Source organism: Carcharhinus amblyrhynchos, chromosome 14 (genome assembly GCF_965287045.1).
Source record: "Carcharhinus amblyrhynchos chromosome 14, sCarAmb.v2.hapA, whole genome shotgun sequence".
Lineage (NCBI taxonomy): Eukaryota > Metazoa > Chordata > Chondrichthyes > Carcharhiniformes > Carcharhinidae > Carcharhinus > Carcharhinus amblyrhynchos.
The window spans coordinates 32369405-32394391 of NC_137337.1; the positions used below are offsets into that span (position 1 = coordinate 32369405).

The following is a 24987-nucleotide window of genomic DNA, read 5'->3' on the forward strand; positions in this document are numbered from 1 at the left end:
AACCTGGTCCAAAGCCCTGCGGATGTTACTGTTCAGCTGGTTATTTAATTTTGTTTTACCACATCTTTAGGTAGTAAATTCCAGATCTTCCACTTGGGATCTGCCTCTTTTCCTACCCAAGTCTATCACAGAAATCAAGGGAGCAATAGTCCCAGCCCACTGCAGTTTTTGTAGCACAGCAGGCCAGGAGACTTGAGCAGAGGCCATTTCACACATGCTCTACTGAGTGCCACAGCCTCTGCATCTCCAGCAACCTGATTTCTAGCACTGTCAGCTCCATGCCGGAAATAGTCATGGAGCTGCATAAATGATTTTAAATGGCAATTTTAATCTCACTAGCAGGCCTGGGACTGAATCTCTGGGCTAGCATCCCCCTCCTCCGGCCACACATGGTTCACTCAGTTTACTATTGCTCCCTGCTTGCTGGGAACTGGTGGCCCAGATCCTGCTGGATTGAAAGGGTGGGGGGGGGAGGGGTGGTGGCAATCAAGGCCTCCCAGAGGGTTGGGTGGTGCCTGCTCAGCATCACCACCTTGGCAGTGCCCAAGGGGCAAAGCACCAATGCCCAGGGGGCACCTTGGCACTACCCAAGGGTGTTGGGCCTAATTTTGGGGGGGGTGGGGGGGGGGTGCAGTGTGCAGGGGGTAGATTGTGTAGGGGAGGCCTCTCTGCATCTGGCTGAGTGGATGGCGATCTGCAATTGGGAGGCCAGCAGTGCAGGACTTGGCATGTGCCAATTTCAGCACTATGCTGCCAGTCTCCAGCAGGAATAGGCCCTGCCCACTGAATTTCAGCATGATTTACACTGCGACACTCTGCAATGTGCAGGATGGGACAAATAGAATTTTTTGGGAGAATTGCCTTTCAAATATGCATTATTTGGTGTTCTTAGCAAACTGGAACCCTCTGATCTAGAACACTCATAGCTGCCTCTGCCAGGGATTTGGGCTCAATGCTGAGGTCACGTCTGTGTGGATTTCCTCTGGGTGCTCTAGTTTCCTCCCGCATTCCAAAGATATGTGGGTTTGGTGGATTGACCATGCTAAATTGCCCCATTGTCAAGGGGACTGGCTAGGTAACTGCATGGAATTGTGGGGATAGGTCCTAAGTGGGATTTTGGTTGGTGCAGACTCAGTGGGCCAAACAGCAGCCTTCTGGAGGGATTCTATTCTATAGTTTTAAAAACTTATCAAATCTCCTCTACTGTTTCACCTCAGGAAGACACCCACAATTTCTCCAATCTATCCATGTAACTGTAGTCTCTCATTCCTGGGACCATTCTTTTTCCTGAACCCCCTCTAATGCCTTTACATCCTCAAACTATGCTGTCCAGAATTGGGCACACTGCTCCAGTTTTGTGTCTATTCCCTGTGCCTTAATTAAAAATTTTGGATTTTATTAATAGCTTTCTCAACCTGTTCTGCCCCTTCCAGTGACTTGTATGTCCTGAAGGACTGTCTGCACCTGTCCCATTTTAGATTTGTCCCCTTTATTTTACTGTGCCTCTGTGTTCTCTACCAAAGTATTTCACTTCATCTGTCACGCGTCGATCCATTTCATCAGCCTACCTATGTCTTCTTGGATGTTTCTCATAGCTCATAATCCAATTTTGAAATTGTGCTGGGCACAAGTCGCTCACTCTTGTAGAGCAAGAATAGCATTGATCTGATCAACTACTGAGGAATCCCACTGTCTTCAGCCCAATAAACAACAGTTCACCTGGTCACTTTTAGGTGACATTTCATCAGATGCCTTTTAGGGGCCTATGTACACACCAGCCTTCTGTTATCTCATCAAAAAAACCTTAATCAAGTTAGCCTTCAACAAATCAGCTGACTTTCCACAATAGATCCATATTTGTTCAAGTGACTTTGTCCCAGATGGTCTTTTTCCACTACTGAGGCTAAATTACTGATCTTTGCAGTTACTGGCTTACACATTATTTGAACGTTTGTCAATTCTCCAGTCCTGACACATCTGTATCTAAGGAAGATTGGAAGTCCCTCTGCAATTTCCACCCTTGCTTCCCTCATTGGATGCATCTCGTCTAAACTGGTGACTTAACAACTTTAACTGTGCTAACATGCAAACCAGAAGAAAGGTTAGGCAGCAGTTTTAATAAAAGCAGTGACCATAATATTTAGGCCTGTCGACATGAAAACAAGTGAAGTAATTCTGGAGCTTTGGTTTATTTTCCTGAATGCTAACATAGATTCTCCTGCTTCTGTTAGATAGGTTACAGCTACTTAGTACTGATGTGTACTTTTGCCATACCATATTGTCATCTTTGGTGCAGTAAGTCTTTAGATTCTTAAGACCCTAAAGACGACAGATTTTCCACACTAGTTTTGATTCCTCACCCATTTACTTGCTCCCACAAGCCCTTTTGAATTGGGGAAACACGGAGATGAGAATTTTGAATCTGTGTGGATAAATATTACTATAAAATCAGATTAGTAGTAAAAAGAGAAATGGATTTAATTCAACTTTCACGTCAAAGATGACACCATAGCAGTGGTTAGCACTGATGCCTCTAAGCATCAGGGATCTGGGTTCAAGTTTGGCCCAGAGTGACTGGAGTTTGCACATTTTCCCTAATTCTGTGTGGGGTTTCCCCTCAAGCCAAAGATTTGCAGGTTAGGTGGTTTGGCCATGCTAAATTGCCCGTTAGCATGCAAAGATGTGTTGACTAGATGGATTAGCCATGGTAAAAGCACGAGTAAGTTCTTTGAGTCAGTACAGACTTGATGGGCAAATTGACTTCTGCACTAAGAATTCTATAAATGGCTTCTGAGCTTTCAAATTCTGTTCACTGATAGATGAACTTCGAATGCATATCAGTTGGTATCAGACTTTGTAAAACCTCATTACATTACTGAAAAAAACACTTTATAGAGCAAGGCTTTGCCCAGAATGTCGACCATAATTACCTCAATTTATTATTTCCACTAATGTGTTGTAAATGTTGTTTCAATACACTGGAAAATTGTGAAAAATGTACTTATTTGAAAATCTCATACTTAATATCAAGGAATGATAGTCCACACTTAAGTTCAGGACAAGCATGGCAGGAATAAACCATAATTAAAAATTTATCTGCACTGGAATGGAGAAGGCTTGAGTGTTCTCATCTCCTTTTAATCACATTGCAACATTCCATTTGTGTAAAATGCAGATTGTGACCACGTATAGTTTTTTTAATGTTCGTTCATGAATTGTGGTTGGACCAGCATTTGTTGCCCATCCTTGATTGCCCTCAAACTGCTTGTCAGGGCATTTAGACTCCTTTTTTGAAAAAAAAAAGCTGCTTTAAAGCATTGTGGACACGTCTTGATTTCCAAGTTTAATTACATATGTGCAGTCACTGGAAATTGCAACCCCATTTACTCTAACAGGGAATGCTCATTTTCTCCATTTGGATTTTGCAGTAACAAAAACATCTAATCACAGTGATTTGTGAGACTTGACTCACATTGACCTACATCTATTTGCGTTGTAGTGCAACAATACCTCCCTTATCCTGACTAAATATTGGTGACTTTCACAGGTCTACTTTTCCAATTTGTCAGAAGGTGGATCCAAAACCTATGTGGCCGATTTAGGCCAGATACAAATTATTGAGCTGCTTTGGCACAGTAAAATAAACGTGTATAATGTTATGGTTGGACTCCTTTTAATCCATATGATTATCTTCAGGTAATATAAAGCAAGAAACCATCACCATGGCAGTGCATTATCTTATTCTACCTATACATGACTTCCTATTTGACTAACTTGGGCATTTCCATACTCATCCATAAAAGCACCAACATTCTATTTCACAAAGTTGGTTATCTTCAAGTTATCATGTTTGAAGATACCTTTTGCTTGACTGTGTGAGCTGAGTTTAAAACAAAAGTGATAAAAGAATTTCCAACACAATGATTTATGATGCATTTTGTGATAGCTGAAACAACTTTTAATAGCATTGTACGCAGGGACCCACGTTCTATTCCCAGCTTGGGTCACAATCCGTGTGGACTTTGCACGTTCTCCCTGTCTGTCTGGGTTTCATCCCACACTCCAAAAAATGTGCAGGTTGGGTGAATTGGCCATGCTAAATTCTCCCTCTGTACCCCAAACAGGCACCACTGGCAACTAGGGGATTTTTGCAGTAACTTCATTGCAGTGTTAATGTAAAATGTGACTAATACTTTTTAAAGTTTGTGACAAAGTAGGCCCAAATAGTCCATGGCAGCATTTATTCTTCATTCCTCCAGAATCCCCTCATCTTTCCTCATGTAAATATTTTATCTTTTAACCCCCTATTTGCATCTACTTATTATCTTGCTTTCCTTTTAATGCATGGATGCTATTTGCTTCAACCATTCTTTGCAGTTGGGAGTTCTACATTATTGCTATTGGATGTAAAAATTTCTTCAGAATTCCCTACTCTGACTCATATATTGATGGTTTCTAATTTGGCTGTTCCCACCAGCAGAGAAATTTTCTTTAACCATTCTACCAAAATTTTAATCTGAAACTTTTAGTCTACCTATTAGCCTCTTCATCAGAGGAAAAGAGACCTAACTTCTTCATTATGCATATGCATTTCTAGGATCAACCTTAAGTCTTTTCAGTCTCCAGTGCCTCCTATTCATTTCTGATGTGGTGACCAGAACTGCATGCAGCACTGTTCTAATCTGTTCCTCTACAAATGAAGCCTAATGTTGGTTTGCCTTTTAAAGGCCTCATCAACTAGTTATGCAACATGATTGTATTTGTACTTTGAGATACCCTTATTCCTAGACTCTCATCCTAATGAACTGCTTATTGTTTACAGTGGGGAAAACACCATTACCACTAATTCTAGGGCATCTGATTTTAATTTATAAAATCATAAAAATATACGGCTCATTGGCCCCTTGTGCTTGTGCTCACTCTTGGGTAGAGTTGTCCAATTAGTCTTGCCCTACTGTCTGCCTCCATAGCTCCACAAATGTGTCCCCTTTAAGAACCTATCAAGTTGAACCCCCCCCCCCGCCCCAAATCATGCTGTTTAGCCAGATTCCATCATATCCTCCCAAGGGTATCCTAACATGCTGACATCCTCCACAGTAAGAAGTCTGACAACACCAGGTTTAAGTCCAACCAATTTATTTATATCAAGTGACCTGACGAAGGGCAAACCCCAAAAGCTTGAGTTTACTATCAAATAAATCGGTTTGACTTAAACCTGGTGTTATCAGACTTACTGTGTTTACCCCAGTTCAATGGCAGCATCTCCATGCCAGAGTCCTTTCTGAACTTGTTACAGCACACTGTTCTTAATAATAGTAACTTTACTTTTTAGTAGTATTTTGAAAGAACAAGTGATTTTATCTCAAATTTCTCAGCAAATATTTATCTGTCAAAATCACTATCACATTATCACATGGATTGCAGGAAATGTTCTGTGAATTGCCACAATTTTCTGTTGTAATACTCATAAAGTATTTTGTCATGGATGGTGCTGCATGAATGCATTTTTTTTTTAAAACTGCAGATGCAATTAAATTGTTTGTTTCCTTTTATAGTCAACTGGGACACTGTCTGGAGGCCAAATACAACCAAAAAGTTCATGGTGCACACCAATATGAATCGCAATGTGGGATTGATAAGGTTATTCCCAGGAATCACTGTTGCTACGGTAACTAAAGATTTTGGAATTTTCAAGTTGAAATTGCAGGCTGGATTTTCTTCAAACAGGAACTGGGAGTCCAGCTATTTCCTTGTCATGATCCCACCTCCTGAGTAAGTGGTCATGCAGTCCCAACATAGTTCACCCCACATAGCTGGGCAGGCTGGAGTTGAATCATGTGGATACAGAATCAGGTAGGTTACAAGATCCACCTCTGTTCCCTGAGACATTGGACCAGTGTGAAATACCCTCATCCACCTCACTAGTATGTCCATTCAGTACCCTCATTATCTCCCTATCCTTCATGGGCTCCCATATCGCACAATTTCTCCATGTCCTCATCACTTGCATCCACACTGAGCCAATAGCCATTATCTTCAGAATTCTTGAACACTAAATCAACTTACTCAAATGTTTTGAAAAATTGGCCATAATCCTATCGCACAATAGTCAAGATAAAAAATTCACTGTCTCTTTGACAGCTATATCAACAGTCCCTGCTGAGCTGAATCCACTATTGGAATTTGGAGCTTGGCCAACAAATTATAATGACTCTTTCAGAGCTATATAAACAGCCTCCCAGCCTGAATACATTTAAGCATTTGAAGTGAAGCTCTTTGAATTACTATCAGTTAAGCTTTGAAGCAGGGTAATGGATATCTGAGTTGTTATTCAATTAAAAGCCTAAATTACAGGGGACAATTGATAGTCAAAGCTGAATTTGAGTGCTTAATCAGAAGAGCAATTTATCCAATGGTTCATGTCCTCCAACATATCTGAGGAGTTTTCACTTCCACAATGCTGGTCACAAGTTATAACAGTCTTAAGTCACTGCCCTTATTTAACTTGCTGTACAATATTTAATAATGATATGTAAAATTGGCAACGCCTTTTGAAGTTAAAAGGTTTGTGACTACAACTAGGGTTCCCTACGATTTGATACACTGTGCACTACATTGTTTACAGAAATGGGTTCAATTTGATAAATTGCAGGTGGCCTGAAATGCCCAACCCCACAATTGAGCTGTGATTACTGTGTACAGCTTTGCAACCCCACATTCCTGACCTATACTGCTGAAAATTGCTCAAGGCAGGAATCGGTGTGGGAATTGGCCCTAACTCTGAACTGGAAAATCCTGTTTTACACTTTAGAAGGCTGGCAACAGGGACAATTACTAAATGCCAGCTATTGGTAACCATAGAAACCTTACAGTGCAGAAAGAAGCCATTTGACCCATTGAGTCTGCACCAACAACAATCCTACCCAGGCTCTATCCCTGTATCCCTACATATTTAACCTCTAATCCCTCTAACTGAGGCATCCCAGGACACCTAAGGGGCAATTTAGCTTGGCCAATCCACCTAACCTGAACATCTTTGAACTGTTGTAACAGTGAGATATGCTGTCAGTGATAGATTTGAACAAAAAATTGCTCTGCATTGAAATGACACGTGTGGGATGAGCTGAGCCAGGATTTAGAAAAAACTGGTACGCAGAATACAATCTTCAAGATTCAGGTCAACACCCTTGAGCTCCTACTTTAACGAAGAATTCTGCATCAGTTTTAAAACAAGTCAGATATCTCATCGTTCTGTCACAATAGTTAATTTGCTTTATGCATCAATGTTTGATTACACCAAATGCAACTGAAAGTTTGTCATGTAAACTTATTGCTTTGTCTTGACAAAATAGCACATTTTACAATGTTCTTGAACAAGCGCTTTAGTACTGTCTTTAACCATACCTATGTAAAATCTTTAAGAGGATATGTCTTTTTGAATTGAATGAATTTTGTCTTTGAACCCCCTGATTTTCTGTGTAATTGCAAAACTAGAGTTGCAACACAACAAATGGCTGTTTTTTTTAGTGTATTACTCATGGAGGCAACATCATAAACAAGATCATACTCTGCCAGTGAGGTTATGACTTGCCATTTGGTGCAGAGGCCTGGGAAGCGTACACTACAGCAAATTGTGCATGTTGCATGCAAACTAAAAGGAGGAAGTTCACTTAAAAATTACAATTTGATCCCAATTGATGTGGCAACTTTCAAAACAAAGTCAGGAGGTCTGATCTAATCTCATTAGCAATAGACAGCATAGTTTTGTACAAGGGAGGTCATGCCTCACAAATTTGGTTGTTTTTTGAGGTGACAAAAATGATTGACGAGGGAAGGGCCATGGATGTCATCCAAATGGATTTTAGCAAAGCGTTTGACAAGATCCCTCATGGCAGGTTGGTGCAGAAGGTTAAATCTCTCGGGATAAAAGGTGAGCTAGCTAGATGGGTGGTGAACTGGCTTGGTCATAGACGAGGTCGCAATGGAGGGGTCTTTTTCTGGTTGGAGGTCTGTGACTAGGGATGTTCTGCAGGGCTCTGTACTGGGACCCCTGCTGTTTGTGATTTGAGATGTAACTGTGATCAGTAAGTTTGCGGATGACACAGATTGCTGGAGTTGTGGATAGTGATGAACGTTGTCAGAGAATACAGCAGGAAATAGGCTGGAAAATTGGGCAGAGAAATGGCAGATGGAATTTAATCTACATAAATGCAAAGTGATACATTTTGGTAGATCTAAGGGGGAGCTATACAATAAATGGCAGAACCATCAGGAGTATAGACATGGACGTGGGTGTGTAAGTCCACGATCCTTAAGGGTGGTGAAGGCATATGGCCTGCTTGCCTTTATTGGACAGGGCATAGAGTATAAAAGTTGGCATATGATGTTTTAGCTATATAGAACGTTGGTTAGGCCACATTTAGAATGCTGCATATAGTTGTGGTCACCCCCCTACCAGAAGGACATGGAGCCTTTGGAGAGAGAACAGAAAAGGTTTACCAGGATGTTGCCTGGTATGGAGCGTATTTAGCTGTGAGGTGAGATTGGGTAAACTGGGGTTGTTCTTCCTAGAAAGATAGGATGAGGGGTGACCTAATAGAGGTGTATAAAATTATGAAGGGCATAGGGTGAACAGTGGGAGGCTTTTTCCCAGGTCGGAGGTGATGATCACAAGGGGTCACAAGTTCAACGTGAGGTGGGGGCAAGGTTCAACGCATGTTGGGATGTATTTTGCACAGGTGGTGGCCTGGAATGCACTGCCAAGCAATGTGGTTGAGGCAGATGCACTGGGATCGTTAAGACTTATCTAGAGAGCCACATGAACAGACTGGGAATAGAGGGATACAAACAAATGGTCTAATTGGGTGCATGAGCAGCACAGGCTTGGAGGGCTGAAGGGCCTGTTCCTGTGCTGTATTCTTTGTCTGCAGTTTCAGTAGGGGAGATTAAATCATGGGGAAATCCATTGAGGAAGAATGGCAACTCCTGTGTGCCATTTACCCATCCCATATTAATTTTGACTCAATTTTCCATGAGGATGGTGAGGTATCTCTTTCAACCTGACTCCAAGCTTGCTATTGCTTTCAGGAATGGGATGCGGAGTGTAGGAGGCCATTCTTGGGCAGATGGGGAATTCCAGCCAGTAATTCCATCAGGATCTCCAGACCAGAAAGAGGCCATTTGGCCTATCAAGTCTGCACTGATCCTCTGACCAGAGCATCTTCATCCCAGACCCAAATCCTTCCCTATCCCAGTAATCCCACATGTTAACCCCACTAATCCCCCAACCTGCACAGCAGCATGGTGGCACTTTGGTTAGCATTGCTGCTTCACGGCACTGGAAACCCAGGTTCAATTCCATCCTCGGGTGACTGGAGTTTGAACATTGTCCCTATGTCTTAGTTTCCTGTGAATGCTCAGGATTCTTCCACAATCCAAAACTGATATAGAATCCTACAATGCAGGAGGAGGCCATTCAGTCCATCAATTTGGGTAGCACAGTGGTTAGCACGGCTGCTTCACAGCTCCAGGGACCTGGGTTCAATTCCCAGCTCAGGTCACTGTCTGTGTGGAGTTTACACATTCTCCTCATGTCTGCATAGGTTTCCTCCAGGTACTCCAGTTTCCTCCCACAGTCTAAAGATATGCTGTTAGGTTGATTTGGCCATGCTAAAATCGCCCTCTACGTCCTAAGATGCATAGGTTAGAGGGATTAGCAGGTAAAATGTGTAAGGATATGGGGGTAAGGCCTGTGTGGAATTGTGGTCAGTGCAGACTTGATGGGCTGAAGAGCCTCTTTCTGCACTGTAGGGTTCTATGATTCTATGAAGTTTGCACCCACCTGGGCCCTAACCCAACAACCCTATGCATTTACCCTAGTTAGTTTTCCCTGACACCTAAGGGACAATTTATCATTTCTATTTTGAACATGTGCAGTGATTGAAATTTCATAGCTTTGGGGTAAAAATACCAGAGATTCATCACCCTCTGAATAAAGGAATTTCTCCTTGGCTCAGTCCTTAATTCTGCTCCTTTTATTGAGACTGTTCTAGACTCTCCAGGTGGGGGAATCATTTTATCCAGATCTGTTGCAGGTGAGATCATATCAATCTATAAAAACCTGAAATTACAGGCTGTTTCCTCCATCTCTCCTCATAAAACAATTCTACACTCCATAATCTGTCACCCATTTAAGAAATACTATTTTTCTCAAACTCTAACTTTAACTTGTTCACTCAGCCTGTCTTAAAGTTTGCATCTGCCTCGCAATTGAAATGATCTCATACCTGGGATCTGGATGAAAGCCAGTGCAGGTGACTTGCAGTACAGTTGCAAAGAACCTAACATCTCCAAGTCATCAAGCCCATAGTTGCATTCAGTTTTTGTGTAGGAAAAACTTAATATTTGAATAGCTATGGACTTCAGGTGCAGATGTAGTTATTGATGTAAGGGGTATTAGATTTGAATCCATACTTGAGTCATGATGTGGAGATGCCTGTGTTGGACTGGGGTAGGCACTAAAGTCTGAACTCTAGGTTCAGTCCAACAGTTTATCTGGTAGCATGAGCTTTCAGAGCACTGCCCTTTTCATCAGGTGAATGGGAATTGGATTCACAAACAGGGCGTATATAGACACAAACTCAATTACCTGTTAAGACTTGCATTACATCCATTATCTTGAAACTAAGTCTTTACTGGTAAAGTTGCTGAGGCATTGACATTTTTAACATCTCTTCCACACTTTTGTGTCCTACATGAGAGCTGTGGGAATCACTTGCAAATAGCTTCTGAACTGTAAGTACAGATTCAGCTGAATATCTTGAATGTTTGTTCATGGGATATGGGTGTTACTGGCAAGGTCAGTATTTATTGCTCATGAGCAAGTGGTTTTTTTCATTTAACAGGATGTTGGTGTCACTGGCTATGCCACCATTTGTTGCTCATCCCTAATTGCCCTTGAACTGTGGCTTGCTAAGCCATTTCAGACGGTATTTAAGATTTGACAGCATTGCAGGTCTGGACATAGGCCAGACGAGCCACCTTAGTTAATTAGTGAACCAGATAGGACTTTACTACAATCAACAATGGTTTCATGGTGCTCTTTAGAATTTTATGCCTGATTTTTATTGAATTCAAATTTTACCATTAATCCAGTGACTCTGCCACCACAGTCCATGTGATGTAGGCACATAGTATTGTTAGGGAGGGAGTTCTGGTGACAGTCCAGGAATAGTGTTATGGTTCCAATCAGGATGGTGTGGCTTGAGAGGAATGTGCATGGATCATTACCATGCATCTAGTGCTATTGTTTATGTTGGAGTTTGCAGAATTAAGTGTCATCAAAGGGGCCTTGAGTGACTGCAGTGCATCTTGTATGTGATGCACAATGATGCCCTGTCTGGTTGTGGATGGGATATCAGTCAAGCTGGTTATATTTGTATTTGAGTTTGGGACTTCACTCATCCAGACAAATGCATAGTATTCCATTGCATTCTTGACTCGTGCATTATAAATAGTGGGCAGACTTGGAGTCAGGTGAGATGGGCGCAGCAAACTCCCAGCCTCTGGCACTTTGTACAACATGAAATTTATGGCCTCATCTTTGGAGTTAAGAGCTTCTATAGCTTTCAAAACATTAACTTAGTAATTAAGTGATTGGATTTCACAATTGGTTGACAGTGGTGTTCATTAATTCTCAAACAAGATTTTTTCTGGGGGTGCTTTGTATTCATCCATAATCTCTCTTCAGGTACGAGCATTTCTGCAACCACCAATGGAAGGAATTGTGTTGGAGACATATGGAACGGGTAATGCCCCAGATAATCGCCCTGATGTATTGGAGGAATTCAAGAAAGCCATTGATCGTGGAGTGCTGATGATAAACTGCACTCAGTGTTTGAGGGGCTGTGTTAGTCAGTCATATGCAACAGGAAAGGTGAGTAACTGATCTACTTAAATACCATGCCTAGAATTTCCCTTTTGCTGTGCTTTCAAAATTTTTAAAATCCGTTTTAATGAATAGAACATCAGATGGGGAGTACAAATACATAATCTTGCCCATCAACTATTAATGATTTACATTTAAGCCAGAAACCATTTTCTAATTAAATTCTGCACTGTAATTCTTGAAATAACTGAATGTGATGGTCTGGGCTTTTGAAGTAAGGTGGCAGAGGAATTGAAGGAGAAGACAAGCAATTCTATCTTTTGAAATGCTAACCCCCATTATATTGGTTTACCTCCACCACAAATCACAGGGTTGGAAATGTTCCTCTCATGCCTGTAAGATTAGAGTGCAACCTCAGCACCTTGTACTGGTGGGGGCTGATTAGCTTAGTGCTCACATTCTTGCCTCTGAACCAGAAGTTGGTGTATTCCTGTCTCATTCCAGGTCATGAACACAAATCAAAGCTGAAACTTGCTGTGCTGTTTGAAGTGTTATCTTTTTGGATGACAATTTAATCAGAAGCCCACTCTGCTTTTCAGGTTGACACATTAATGATCCCTAGGCATTGTGACAAAAGGCTATCCTGGCCAATATTTATCCCTTAGTTATTTGGTTATTATCACACTCCTGTTTGTAGGAGATTGCAATACACATCTGCTACCATATTTCCTACATTGCAACAGCCACTGCAATTCCAACTGTCAAATTGCACTTGGGATTCTTTGTACCCCAAATTGTTTGTTCTAAGTGACTAACCACTTGAAACAAATGGAACTTTAGCATGGGATGACTGACATGGTTCAACTTGTTATTCGGAGGCCCAGGCTAATACTGAGGGCATGGGTTTTGATCCTATCACAGCACCTGGTAATTTAAATTCAGTTAATCTAAACAACCTGCAATTGAAAGCCAGTATGAGTAATAGTTTCATGGTCACTATCATTTGTTTTAATAACCCCATGTGTTTCACTGCCCTTCAGGGAAAGGAATACTACTATTCTTTGGTCTGGCCTACACGTGACTCCACACTCAGCATTGTGTGGTTCACTCATTTCTAATCAAGCAATTAGAGATGGGCAACAATTGCTGGCCTTGCTAACAAAATTAAATGTTTTAAAGCCCCTAGCCAGGATGTTGGAGGCAAGCATTGGTGTAAATAATTTAACTTCATTTTGGGGTCACTTCTACCCTGTTTACACTTGAGTTATAGCATCAGCTATAATGTATTTAAATCAGAGCTATTGCTTGATTTCAGTTATTGACTGTCAATTTAAAATAAAATTAGCAGTTAAAGAAATTCCTGACTGCTCTTTTTGGCACAACTGTCTAAAAGATTACTTTGACACAGGTATCCAATTGAATCTATCATCCAATTGATTACAGGACAGGATGCAGTAGATCTCCAGTTCATAGCTCCATTTTGAATGTGTGATATTTGTTTCTGTCTGGAGTGTAAAATTGATTTGAATATTTGAGCTATTGAGTATCAGCACTAATCAAACATTGATTCTGATAACTTGTATTTACAGATCTATGATGTATGTTCTCATTTATTTTTCTATAAAATAGAAATTCTTACTAAGATTTGTTTCAGGCCCTGTTTAATTTTTGATTTCAGGCCCTCACTGATGTAGGTCTCATTCCTGGATGTGATATGACACCTGAAGCTGCTTTGGCCAAACTGTCCTATGTACTGGGTAAGGCAGAACTGACCATACAGGAGAAGAGAAAGGTAATTGTGTTGTGGCTGAAACACATTCCAGTGCACAGTCTAAAAGCTTGCTTTTAGTTCATTGCTAGCATCTCCTTAAAGATTTACACCATGTTTTTGAGCTGTTCACCGCAAGGACAGTCAGTATCTTGCTGGTAACTATCTTTTCTCCCTTCCATCCATGCGATGAAGCATCTCATGCTGGATTGTTTCTGTGCAATTTTAGTTCACCTTTGAACCCAGTCCCAACAGCACCACAAATCAAGCCTGTGGTCCCTTATTGACAATAGCCCAACAAGAGAAGGATTTGGCATATGGAATATTAGGACATGTTTATGTTTAATATTAGAGTACTGTAGCACTTACCTTGGATATTTCTATCTCTGGGAATACATTTTGTGCAAGAAGGGCTTTCATTTAGATTCAGATAGTGGCCTGGAATTTCTTTAAAGTAAACAGCACGTTAGAATTTGGAGTGACTCGATGTGGTTTTCCTGCCCCTGAAACAGCAGGTCTTGGATTCAAGATCTGCTTCAGGATTTGGTCATGAAAGAACCCAGCCACGTGTTCAGGCAGGCCAGCATACATTGCCCCCAGCCTGGATAAATGAGGAGAGTTAGCAGTAGGAAGGCATCCAGCTTCAAGTCATGCCAGAATTCAATGCAAAGTTACAGGAAACTTAAACTACTAACATAATATATTTAAGCAACAATATAAATGTGTATTTCACACTCTAACCTCTCCAGTCCAGAATGCTTGGGGCCAAGTTTCTGAATTTTAACAATTTTCTGGATTATAGAATGACATGAGAATGCTTAACCACAAGTGTCAACTGGAAGACATGTAAATGTTTACCTGAAACATAATATAATGCAATAATGAAAATGGTTTTACTTGGCCGAGTAGCGTTGATAATGCTTCCTCTGTGCTATATTAAAATACTGCTGGTGGTAAGAGGGAGAAGGTGTTTATTCCATCTAGCTTGGGAGTTTGGGCCTGTTCAAGAAGTTCTAGACAACTGGTTTCTGAACAATAGATTTTCAGAATAGAGGTTGGTGTGTAAATGTCATTAGATTCAATAAATTTTGATTTCTAGGGTGGCAAATTCATTTAACTGTTCTAGCATAAGCCTTCTAAATATTTTGTATTGGACAAATTTAACTTTTTCTCTGAATTCTTTGAAAATTGTGATCTTTGGCTTAAGTACAAGAAGTAGTACTTATCGCGTCAATTGATTTCCTTTTTTTTTTGAAGGAAAGTTTCCACACCATGCAAGAATAGTGAAGTGAGAAACCTAGATAAATTTCATATGAAGAGACTACAACTATTAAGATGAAGAAAATCCCTTTTCTGATTCAAATGTACAATTTGATCTTTAAGTGAATTAAATATGGATTGAGGATTAGCTAATGGGAGAAGAGAGTTGGGGGAGGGGTGGGGGGTGGTGAGAACCTGTACCTAGTGGAGTACTAAAAGGATCAGTGGGATCACAATTAAAATATATTGATTTGGACAAGAGTTGCCAATCTACTATGGAGGGATTTTTGAGAAGTTGAGTAGGTTGGGCCAATTCTTATCTAGAAGAATGAGGGGTGACTTTATTGAGACAAGATTCTCAGGGCTTGACAGGGTTGTTTTTGTGGGAGTGTCAGACCAGAGAGCAAAATCTCAGGTTGTCCAAGGCAGGTGATTTATTAACATCATGTGTTAATATACAGTGAGAAGTATTGTTTCTTGTGCACTATACCAAGTTCATGGAGAAGGACATGAGAGAATGCAGTTAGTCATAGCTTGGGTGTAGGGAGATAATTCTATCCAAAAATCTGGCAGCAGGGAAGAAGCTGAGTCACTGGTACATGGCCTCAGACTTTCCATCTTTTTTTTTCCCCAATGGAAGAAGGTGGAAGAGAATGTCTGGGGTGCATGGGGTCCTTGATTGTGCTGGCTGCTTTGCTGAGGCAGTGGGGAATGTAGACAGTCAATGGATAGGAAGCTGGTTTGCTTAATGGATTGGGCTTCATTCACAACCTTTTTATAGTTTCTTGCGGTCTTGGGCAGAGCAGAAGCCACACCAAGCTGTGATACAGCCAGAGTGCTTTCAATAGTGCACTTGTAAAAGTTTGAGTCATAGTTGACATGCCAAATTTCCTTAGTCTTCTGAGAAAGTAGAAGGGTTGGTGGGCTTTCTTAACTACAGTGTTGGCATGGGGGATCAGGATGAGTTGTTGATTTAGACACCTAAAAACTTGAAGTGCTCACCCTTCATCCCCATCAATACAGACAGAGGCACATTCTCATTTACATTTCCTGAAGTCAATAACGACCTCCATTTTGTTGACAGGGAGATTATTGTTGCCACACCAGTTCACCAGATTCTATTATTCCTGTCCTGTCACAATTTTCAAAGAATTCAGAGAAAAAGTTCAATTCCTCGTCATTGTTTGAGATCCAACTCACTATGGTGGTGTCATCAGCAAACTTGAAAATCGAATGCGAGGAAATGAAATCAAGTTCAGTAGATCAGTTATAATTTCATTGCAGCAAACTCAATGGCTGGCTGCATACTGCTCCTACATCTTATGGCCTTACAGAAGTGAGCTATGTGATGTACTTGGAATATTTAAGACATTATTATACTTGGGTAAAAAAGATGACCTGAGTGCACCAGATAAGAGGAAAATCAAATAGAATTTTTAAAAAACCAGACTGGACAAATTTTAGTTCAGTTTATGGATAGAAAATTGGACTTTGGTAAACATACATTTTTCCTTACTTGATTTTCTTTGGCTGCTGTGTTTGGTCATCCCTTTAAACAAGCATCCATGCTGAAGAGGGAAATCTGCCTCTTTGCAAAGTTCATGTGACAAACATTGTGGAGCAGAGCCTCTTGTTAGCATGTGTGGTTGGTCAGATATCTTTCAGTTGAAGGATATACAATTTGATTGTGAGCCAATAACAGCATGACAAAAGGAACAGGGACCTCTAACCAATGGGATTTAAGGATTTGGATAGACAAAGCAAGACAAGTGGATTAGAGTAGATAAATTCAATGCCAAATCAGGTACAATAAAAAAAAAATGTGGAAAGTGGTTTGAAGGCAAAAAGGAAAAGAACAAAGATTTAAAAGCTTAATTTGACATTCTTTAATCCCACAATATATTCACTGTTTGAGGAAATGAGACTCCATGCTTTTAATTGTTCACTCTCTAGCTAGAGGTTAATTGATGGTCGCTGGCAATCATCATTTCACTTAAAGGATACTTGGACTGTTAAACACTAGACCTGCTTATCTGTAGTTTTTAGGCCAATTTAACAAGTGTTTTTTTTTAAACCAGATACAGAGTAAGATGCTGTTTTCACAAAGCCAAGTGTAGTGGAAACCATCCAATGATGTATGGTGATTCTTTAATTCACAGGGTATATCTTCACCAGTGTATTTTTGTCTGGTTTTAATTTTTAATCGGTCACTTTTTTTGCTGTTAGGTTAATTGCATTGACCATTCCTAAATGTTACCAACAATTGCAAGCTTTGATTTGAGATTTTAGCTTGCATAAATGTGATCCTGTGTTTGATGCAACTGAGATTTATTTTTCTTCTAGATGCTATCTGAGAACTTGAGAGGAGAAATGACTGGAACAATTGGGGATGCAAAGATCTCTCTCCGAGACAGTCGATTTATACAAGCAATTGCCAGGTCTCTCAGTGTCAGCTGCAAAGAGGTAAAACTTTATAGTTCAGATGCTGTGATATGCTAGAATTATAAATTGACTTTGCTATTTTACATTCTGATTTTTGTAAACACCTTTTTAAAGACTGGATCATTTCAGCACAAGTAATTGGGAGCTGGAAGTGGTGAAATGATTTGTGCTTATGTTTTTAAGAGTAACACAAAATATTTGAGGTTTTTTTTTCAGAATATTGAAAGATATGATCTGTTTCCTTTTTAAACAATAGGAACTGGAGGCCATCAGAGATGCTCTAACTCCTTCATTGGCTTGTGCAGCTGCAAAGGCTGGTGACATCGATGCATTGGAAGCAATACTGGATATGGTAAAAGAAAAATTGTTTTGTACTTGATTTTGCTGGCTTTATTGCAGTGTTGAACACTCCAAATCGAGCAGCACTTGTGGAGAAAACAATACTTAACAATTCCAGCATGGATTTTTTTTGTGGAAATTTTTCTGTTTATAAAAGATCTGAACTTTGTTTTCTCCAGAAACACTGTCTTGACCTGCTGAGTGTTTCCAACGTTTTGTTTGTTTTATGGAACTGAAGATCTGTGGTGGTTTGGTCACTTCTGAATCTTCCAGTGGATTTTGATGGTTAAAGCTAGCTTTGTCATTTAACAGCTACAAGACTCAATTAGTTAAATAGAAACCACATTGCAGAAACTGGTTTTGTGCCAACTAAGTGCTTTTGATCTACCACACCTGCAGTAGGTTGAATCATGTCTTTACGTCAGACTTTTCTATTATAGCATGCTTAATTTAAAAAGGTGCCTTATAACAATTGTTTGGAATTGAGCCATATGCAAGAGCTTTAATACTGACAGAATTCTTGGACTTCTGTTCTGGAGTGCCAATACACTGTAATGTGGCTAATGCTGACATGCATCTAATTAAAGAAAAGACTCTAAGTCAAAAATAAGTAAAGAAGATGTTCAATTCTTTATCCATGCTCTTGCATGGGCTTTCTAATTCAAATTCAAATTGTTTTAGCACCCCTGAGTCTAGGGGGAATGTAGTCAGCATCTGTTCCCATCTCAGATCACTTCAACTTCTCCCAGGAAGTTAATGCTTGTAGTTGTTGGATAAAGATTTGTTCAGTTTATACACTGAACAATCTGCCAGTAACCACAATCTATAGGCTCGTTCATAAAGATAACAGTAAGTGTGGTATCGAAGTGCCACTAGAACTGTATCCTTGAATCAGCAACTTGAAGAGGGGAAAGAAATAGTTCTTGGAGGGAATGGGCATGGGGGCAGAAGCTCCCAATGTGGTTGAATATGATACGTTGCAAACTCTCTGGTTCAACCTGTGACGCGAGACAAGGGAGCCATTCAGTGGGGACAGCACAGATGTTTTGCTTTGGTAAAGCCAAGTTTAATCTTCCCAATGTTCAGGAAACTAGTTCACACCAAGACTGGGTTGGCAGGGGGAACCACAGATGCATCAAGCCTACTTCTGTGCACCATTTTACAGTGTTTAGTCAGGACTTCATTTCATCTTAGTTCCCTGAAGGAAAATTCTTCAACATCCTCCACTTTGAAAATCCAAAACTGCTGAATATTATGTTAATATTTAACATTGGTTTCTTCCTTGCAAGTTAATATTCATTCCCAGCCCAAGCAGTTTGTATAATATAAAATGCTAATTGTAATGAGTTTGACTATCTTGAATGTCCATTTCTTCCACTCTTCCCTGATTTTCCTATTTTAAAGGAGGTGAATAACACATCTGCTTTTGTCTAGCATCTGTTCACTATTTGTGCTGTTTTGGAATGGAGTTGCTTCTGATTGTTGGTCTCATGGTTTATGTTAAACTGATGTAAACATATCATTATCGAATAGGTAACTGAGTCAGTATCTGAAAGAAAAGATGCTTTCTGATAAAACTCAAAATTAATCATTTGCCACCTTAAACATCAGTATTTTGTGCAATTACTGTATTTCAGATCAACAGCACTGACAGTTTATCTTGTCCTATCCTTCCCATTTCTCTTGAGGTATATTTAGAGGCAGATTGCCTAACACTTGTGTTTATACAATGATTAACAGGTTAATCAGGTATTGAATGCATCCCAGTTGAGCTCAACTTTATGCTCACTAGAGATCACACTTAAACATGGGAATCCTGGGTTAGCGATCAAAGCAGGGAGGGTTAGATGCTGTGGGAGGAAGCTAATACAGATCATAAGCACCAACGATATGGCCTGCTCCTCTGTTGTAAAATCTAATTAAGCCTTGACATTTTTCCACTCAATTCTGGAAGACTGATCAATTCTGTATTCCAGTGGATTCATGTCAAGAGAACATTCATGCCACATCTAACAAGAGAACTAAACCATGTAATTGAATGACATTACACTCACTGAATCCCACCCTCAGTATCTTTAGGGTTACCATTGACTGGAAACTGAACTAGACCAGCAATACAAATACTGTGGCTACAAGAGTAATTTCTGCAGCAAGTAACTTACCTCATGACTCCCCAGTGCCTGTCCTTTAATCTATAAGGCACAAGTCAGGATTGTGATGGAGTATTCTCTCCTTGCCTAGATGAGTGCAGCTCTAACAATACTGAAGAAGCTTGTTTTTTTTTTTCACTGCACCGCCACTTTCAACATCCACTCCCCCCTCCATCACAGCACAGGTGTATATTGTGTATATCTACAAAATGTGTATATGTGTGTATATCTACAAAATGTACTGCAGTGACTTACCAGGGGTCCTTCTGCAGCACCTTGTAAATCTACAATCTCTACCACCTAGCAGTAGATGCATGGGAACAGCAACACCTGCAAGTTCTCTTCCAAGCCACATAACTTGGAGCTATATTGCAGTTCCTTCACTGTTGCTGGATTAAAGTCCTGGACACTCTCTTCCAAACAGTACTGTGGGTGTACCTACACTACATGGACTGTAGCAGTTCACCACCTTGGAGTGCAATTATGGATGGCCAGTAAAAATATTGGCCTAGCCAGTGATACCACGTTCTGGATAGAAAAAGAATCGTACCAGGAATTGAATTTCAGGTGTCTGGTAAGTCGAGCGAGCTGCAACACCACAGGCTGCATTCCTGTTTAGTTGTTACTATTGTAACGGACTAATAACTGAAATAGCAAGTGAGTTTGAGGACAAACCTGTAATTCACTCACTTTCTTTCTGATGCTAATTTAAAACGCATGCTTTGCAGGGTGGTAACTTGTGCAGTGAGGACTATGATGGACGGACCCCACTTCATGTGGCAACTTGTGAGGGACACTTGGAAGTTGTCAAGTATCTACTCAGTCGTGGAGCCACTGTTTATGCCAAAGATCGATATGGTGATACACCCTTGAAGAATGCAGTGAGATTCAGGTACACAAGTTTGGGGCACAAAGCAGTTTACTGCAAGCTTTTTTTATTCTGTATGCGATGTGGGCATCACTGACTATGCCAGCATTTATTGTCCATCCCTAACAGCCCTCCATTTCAGAGGGCATTTGACAGTCAGCCACATTCCTGTGGATCTGGTGTCACATGTAGGACAGACCAGGGAAGGATGGCAGATTTCCTTCCCTAAAGGACATTAGTGAACCAGATGGGTTTTCACAAAATTGAGTGGTTTCATCATTGCACTTTGAATTCCAGATTTTTATTAAAATCAAATTGCGTATCATGTTGGGATTTGAACCTAGGACCTCAGATCTTCTCTTGGTTCTCTGGATTAGTAATCCAATGACGAGTTATTGTCTTTGAAATATAACTCCTTTTTGTGGAGGTTTATATGTTTGGTCCTATTTCATAAATCATGGGAGTAGTGTATCCCTAAAAGCCATGGGAAACACTCTTGGTTAGATCCCCAATACGGGGAGTACTATGTGGCCTCATCACCTTCCATTCCAACTCAGCCTGACCTTTTTCTGTGTAGGCCAATTCCAGCAGTTCAGTTATTCTCAAATGTGAAGGCCTCCACCTCTGCCAAGGCTTATCAGAATCCAGTTCTTAAGGGTGCTTTTGCCTCGAACTGGCTGGTCAGCTCCTGGTGATGTAGTGGGATAATCATTATGGTGCGTTGCTTCTTGTCAACTGCAGTACTACAGCCCAGCATGCATCTGTGAAATGCAATTGTGTTTCTCGTACAGCTGGAAGGGCTTTGTTTATGAATTTTTACAAAAACATAATTGAATTGAAATTTTTATTAACATCTTCTCAAACATTATCTTTACTATCTGCACAAGTTGAAATTGGCCAGGTTGTGATCTCATTCTGTAGTTCCAGCTGATGCACATTTTTAAACTTGGACCATAGGGTCTATTGAATGTAAGTGCTAACTACTAGCAACTGAAAATGCCCTCGGCTGAAAGAGGGGTAGCATTGCAACTTGTTGGTGAAATGATTTGAATTAGTGCTTGTGTGAAATTTGTGGAAATCTTGTCAACTTTATCTTTTTGTTTCCTCCTCCCTGTCTTGATCTGTGGTTTTATGCTCTTGTGACTTACCACACAGCCAGGAAAAATCCCAGGATACGCTCCCTGTAGCATCTCAATTTTGTTTTTCAACTTTGTTTAACCACAATAGGCATCACCCTGACCTGTGATCCAGCTATATCATTACTGAGGATAAACTGTATTCCTGGACAGTGACAATTCCTGATATCAGAAAGCAAACTTCAATTTATTAACTAATTATCTGCCATTTCTGTTAATATCAGTAACTGTCTGCCCTTCCCATTGTGAGAACTTATGGAACTGATTTTTTTAACCCAAATAATGGGTTCCAGAAGAGCATTATAGGTCTGGTCCATTTTCAAGGCCATTAACCACCTGTCAGTTTTTGATCCTTGACAATTTTATGTACAATTGACCTGGTTCCTTTTAAATTTCAAAAATGTTTGTCTTGCATGAGTTCATATGCACTTATGGATTTTTTTCATATCATTCTGAGATACTTCTGATAGTGATGCAAACATCTTACCAGCTCTAATTTACTATGGTTAAATTAACAATATGCATATCGTATGTACCCGTTTCATTTGCTTAGCTACTTTCTCAGATGAAAAAGGCTTCAATATCCTTGTCAAATCTTGATAATTCTGCCAAGATTTAAATGTGTTCATATTTAAACAGATGCCCACCAGGCCTTGATTTACAATGGATTCACTTGTCCTCATCACTACTCCTAACTTTTACTGTCACCGCCTCCATTTTAAGTTGACTTTTCAGTTCCAGGTTCCAAAGTTCAAACTTTTTCTACCGCTTTTAATAGGTATTCAAGCTGTTAATTTTTCCTTTGTTCCTCCCTTTTTGTTTTCAATTCAAGCTGTTTCATTCAGAATTGAATTTTAGCCATTTCCAATAATTCCAACTTGTATTTCTGACAATTTGAAATACTGAGGTATCACTCTGCCTTCCTTGCCCTTTCAATGTTAACTGCAACTTGCTTGCTAATTCTAAATACTTTGCTGTAAACAACTGAGTGACTTCTTCCCCCATTCACAAACCTTTAAGCCAATAGGTGGGTAATAGAGGGATTTGGGCAGTTGGCCTAAATAGGACAGTGTGATTGGTGCAGTCTTGGTGGGCCAAAGGGCCTGTTTCTGTGCTGTTCTGTTCTTTGGCCACCTTTTAAAAGAGCCATTAATCCTCAAGGTACTCTATTTAAACCATTGGAAAGAAAACACACATCCTAATTGCTCACCATCTTTGACTCTGATGATCCTAAACCAAACAAGGAGGACAGACTGGGATTCCTGTCAGCTCTTTTTTTTCCTCAATGCAGCATTCTGAACCTCCATGGCAACACAGTTTCAGTGACTGCTGCCTTGTGATTGGGCTCAAGAGCACTTGCATGAAATTGGCTGAATAAAGTGTGCTCCAATACTTGCCATAAGCCCCATGCCATGTTGGTATTGGGAGATCTGCATATTTCCTGACAGTGACTGTAGGCTTTCTGGCCAGCTTCCCAAAGAACCAAGCATTTCACTGAGCACATCCATCTTTATGCTTCTCCCTTCAGTGTCCTCCCCTAAGTTGTCTGCAGCTTGACCCCTGGCAACTTTTTCACCTGGCACAGATATCCTTCAACCCTGCTTGGTTGAAAGTGAGCTGAACTTAGTATCCCTCCATGTGCTGATTCCACCTCTAATCCATCCACCAAGATGCAGGGTCAGCAGCTGAGCAGGCAATTTTTCAGCTAGGATACTGTTCATTTTCCTTTCCTCCACTGTCTGCTCACGTTGGACGCTTCAGTATCAAAGGTACAGTTGTGCGGGCAAGGGGGGGTTGGGGGGGGGGTGGTCTGAGTAAAAGTTGATGCTCACATTATCTGTAGGTTGCCAAAATTTTGGATGAGGGAGAAATGTGGTGCAAGGAGGCAGATTAGCTATAGGATATTGTCATTCTTGCTGGCCACTGTCTCAAATAGCCATTCCAGTAATGACTAGCACCTCTTCTGAGGGGTTCAGATAGTTTAGAGCCATTGGATTTGAAATTTTGCAGAAAATCAGAAAACGCCCTGGACACTTGTAGATTTCTGCCTCAGCTATGACTAGAGGCCAGAAAATTATTTGTTTATAGAATACAAATTTAGCAATGGATGAATTGTTTCTGAAGGAATCCAGAATTCTTAGTAGCTTGTTGCCTGTATTTGAGGGTTGCACAATAGTTAGTACTGCTGCCTCCGTGCAATGGACCCAGCTTCAATTTAGGCCTCAATTGTCTGTGTGGAGCTTGCATGTTCTCTCCATGTCTGGGGTTTCCTCCACAGATGACCCTCGGGGCAGAATTGAGATTTTGTTGGGCAGGCATGGAACTGAGAGCTCCAGATGTTTTTGGAGTGCATTGCTAGGTCCAATCTTATGCACTGTCTTTAAAATTTTGGCCAGAAAAGACTAGTGCAATGAGGCTGTGGGTGAGCTTAATATGCCCAGCAGCCTGTAGAGGGAGGTATTGCTGGTGTGTATTAACAGTAGTAGGGCTCTAACAGACAGAGCTGTCAGACCCCTGCCATTTTAGGCAGCCTCAAGTAGCAACCTCCTGCTCTCAGCAATTGTGGGGGCCCATGGCCTAAGATGCAGCACCTCCACCATCCAAAGTGGTAGCAGGCTCCAGCCCCCATTGGCTCCTCACTGTGGGCTTTGCCAGGTTGCCAAGGGCTCCCCATTCATGGGGAGCAGGTGTTTCTCTCACCAGAGAACACCTCTCCTGACAAGGCCATAAAAGCAAGTACCCCAGACAATTGAGTGCTGGACTCACTAATCAATGTTAAGATTTAAATATGTTTAAATGCATTAACCAGCCTTTCCCATTTCCAGCAAGAGGTTGAGCATGCTGGAAATCCAGCTGCTGTAAAGTCCATCCTGTCATAAAACTGGCACCATTCATGCTAGCTGCTTTACACCCAATTTTATGGTACTTTCCCGCTTCAATGGACATAAAGTGGTGCTAAAATCCCACCCTTGTTGTTGGAGATTAGCAGGGTAAATGTGGGGTTACAGTAATAAAGCCTGGGTGGGATCATTTTCAATGCAGGCTTGAAAGGACAAATTACTACCTCCTGCACTGTGGGATTTTTATGGTTCTATTTTGTGGGAAACAGTCTTGGCAAAGCATCACCAAAACAAAGT

At 40.7% G+C, this 24987-nt stretch overlaps 1 protein-coding gene across 1 annotated transcript in view; it reads left to right on the forward strand.

The window, feature by feature from the left end:
• Window positions 1-24987, forward strand: part of aspg (asparaginase homolog (S. cerevisiae)) — a 160409-nt gene that overhangs the window by 32438 nt on the left and 102984 nt on the right. The window contains exons 7-12 of the mRNA XM_080202112.1: window positions 5556-5668; window positions 11750-11935; window positions 13566-13679; window positions 17259-17378; window positions 17614-17709; window positions 20575-20738. Coding sequence (XP_080058238.1) covers window positions 5556-5668; window positions 11750-11935; window positions 13566-13679; window positions 17259-17378; window positions 17614-17709; window positions 20575-20738 — 793 coding nt within the window. The remainder of the gene's footprint in view (window positions 1-5555; window positions 5669-11749; window positions 11936-13565; window positions 13680-17258; window positions 17379-17613; window positions 17710-20574; window positions 20739-24987) is intronic.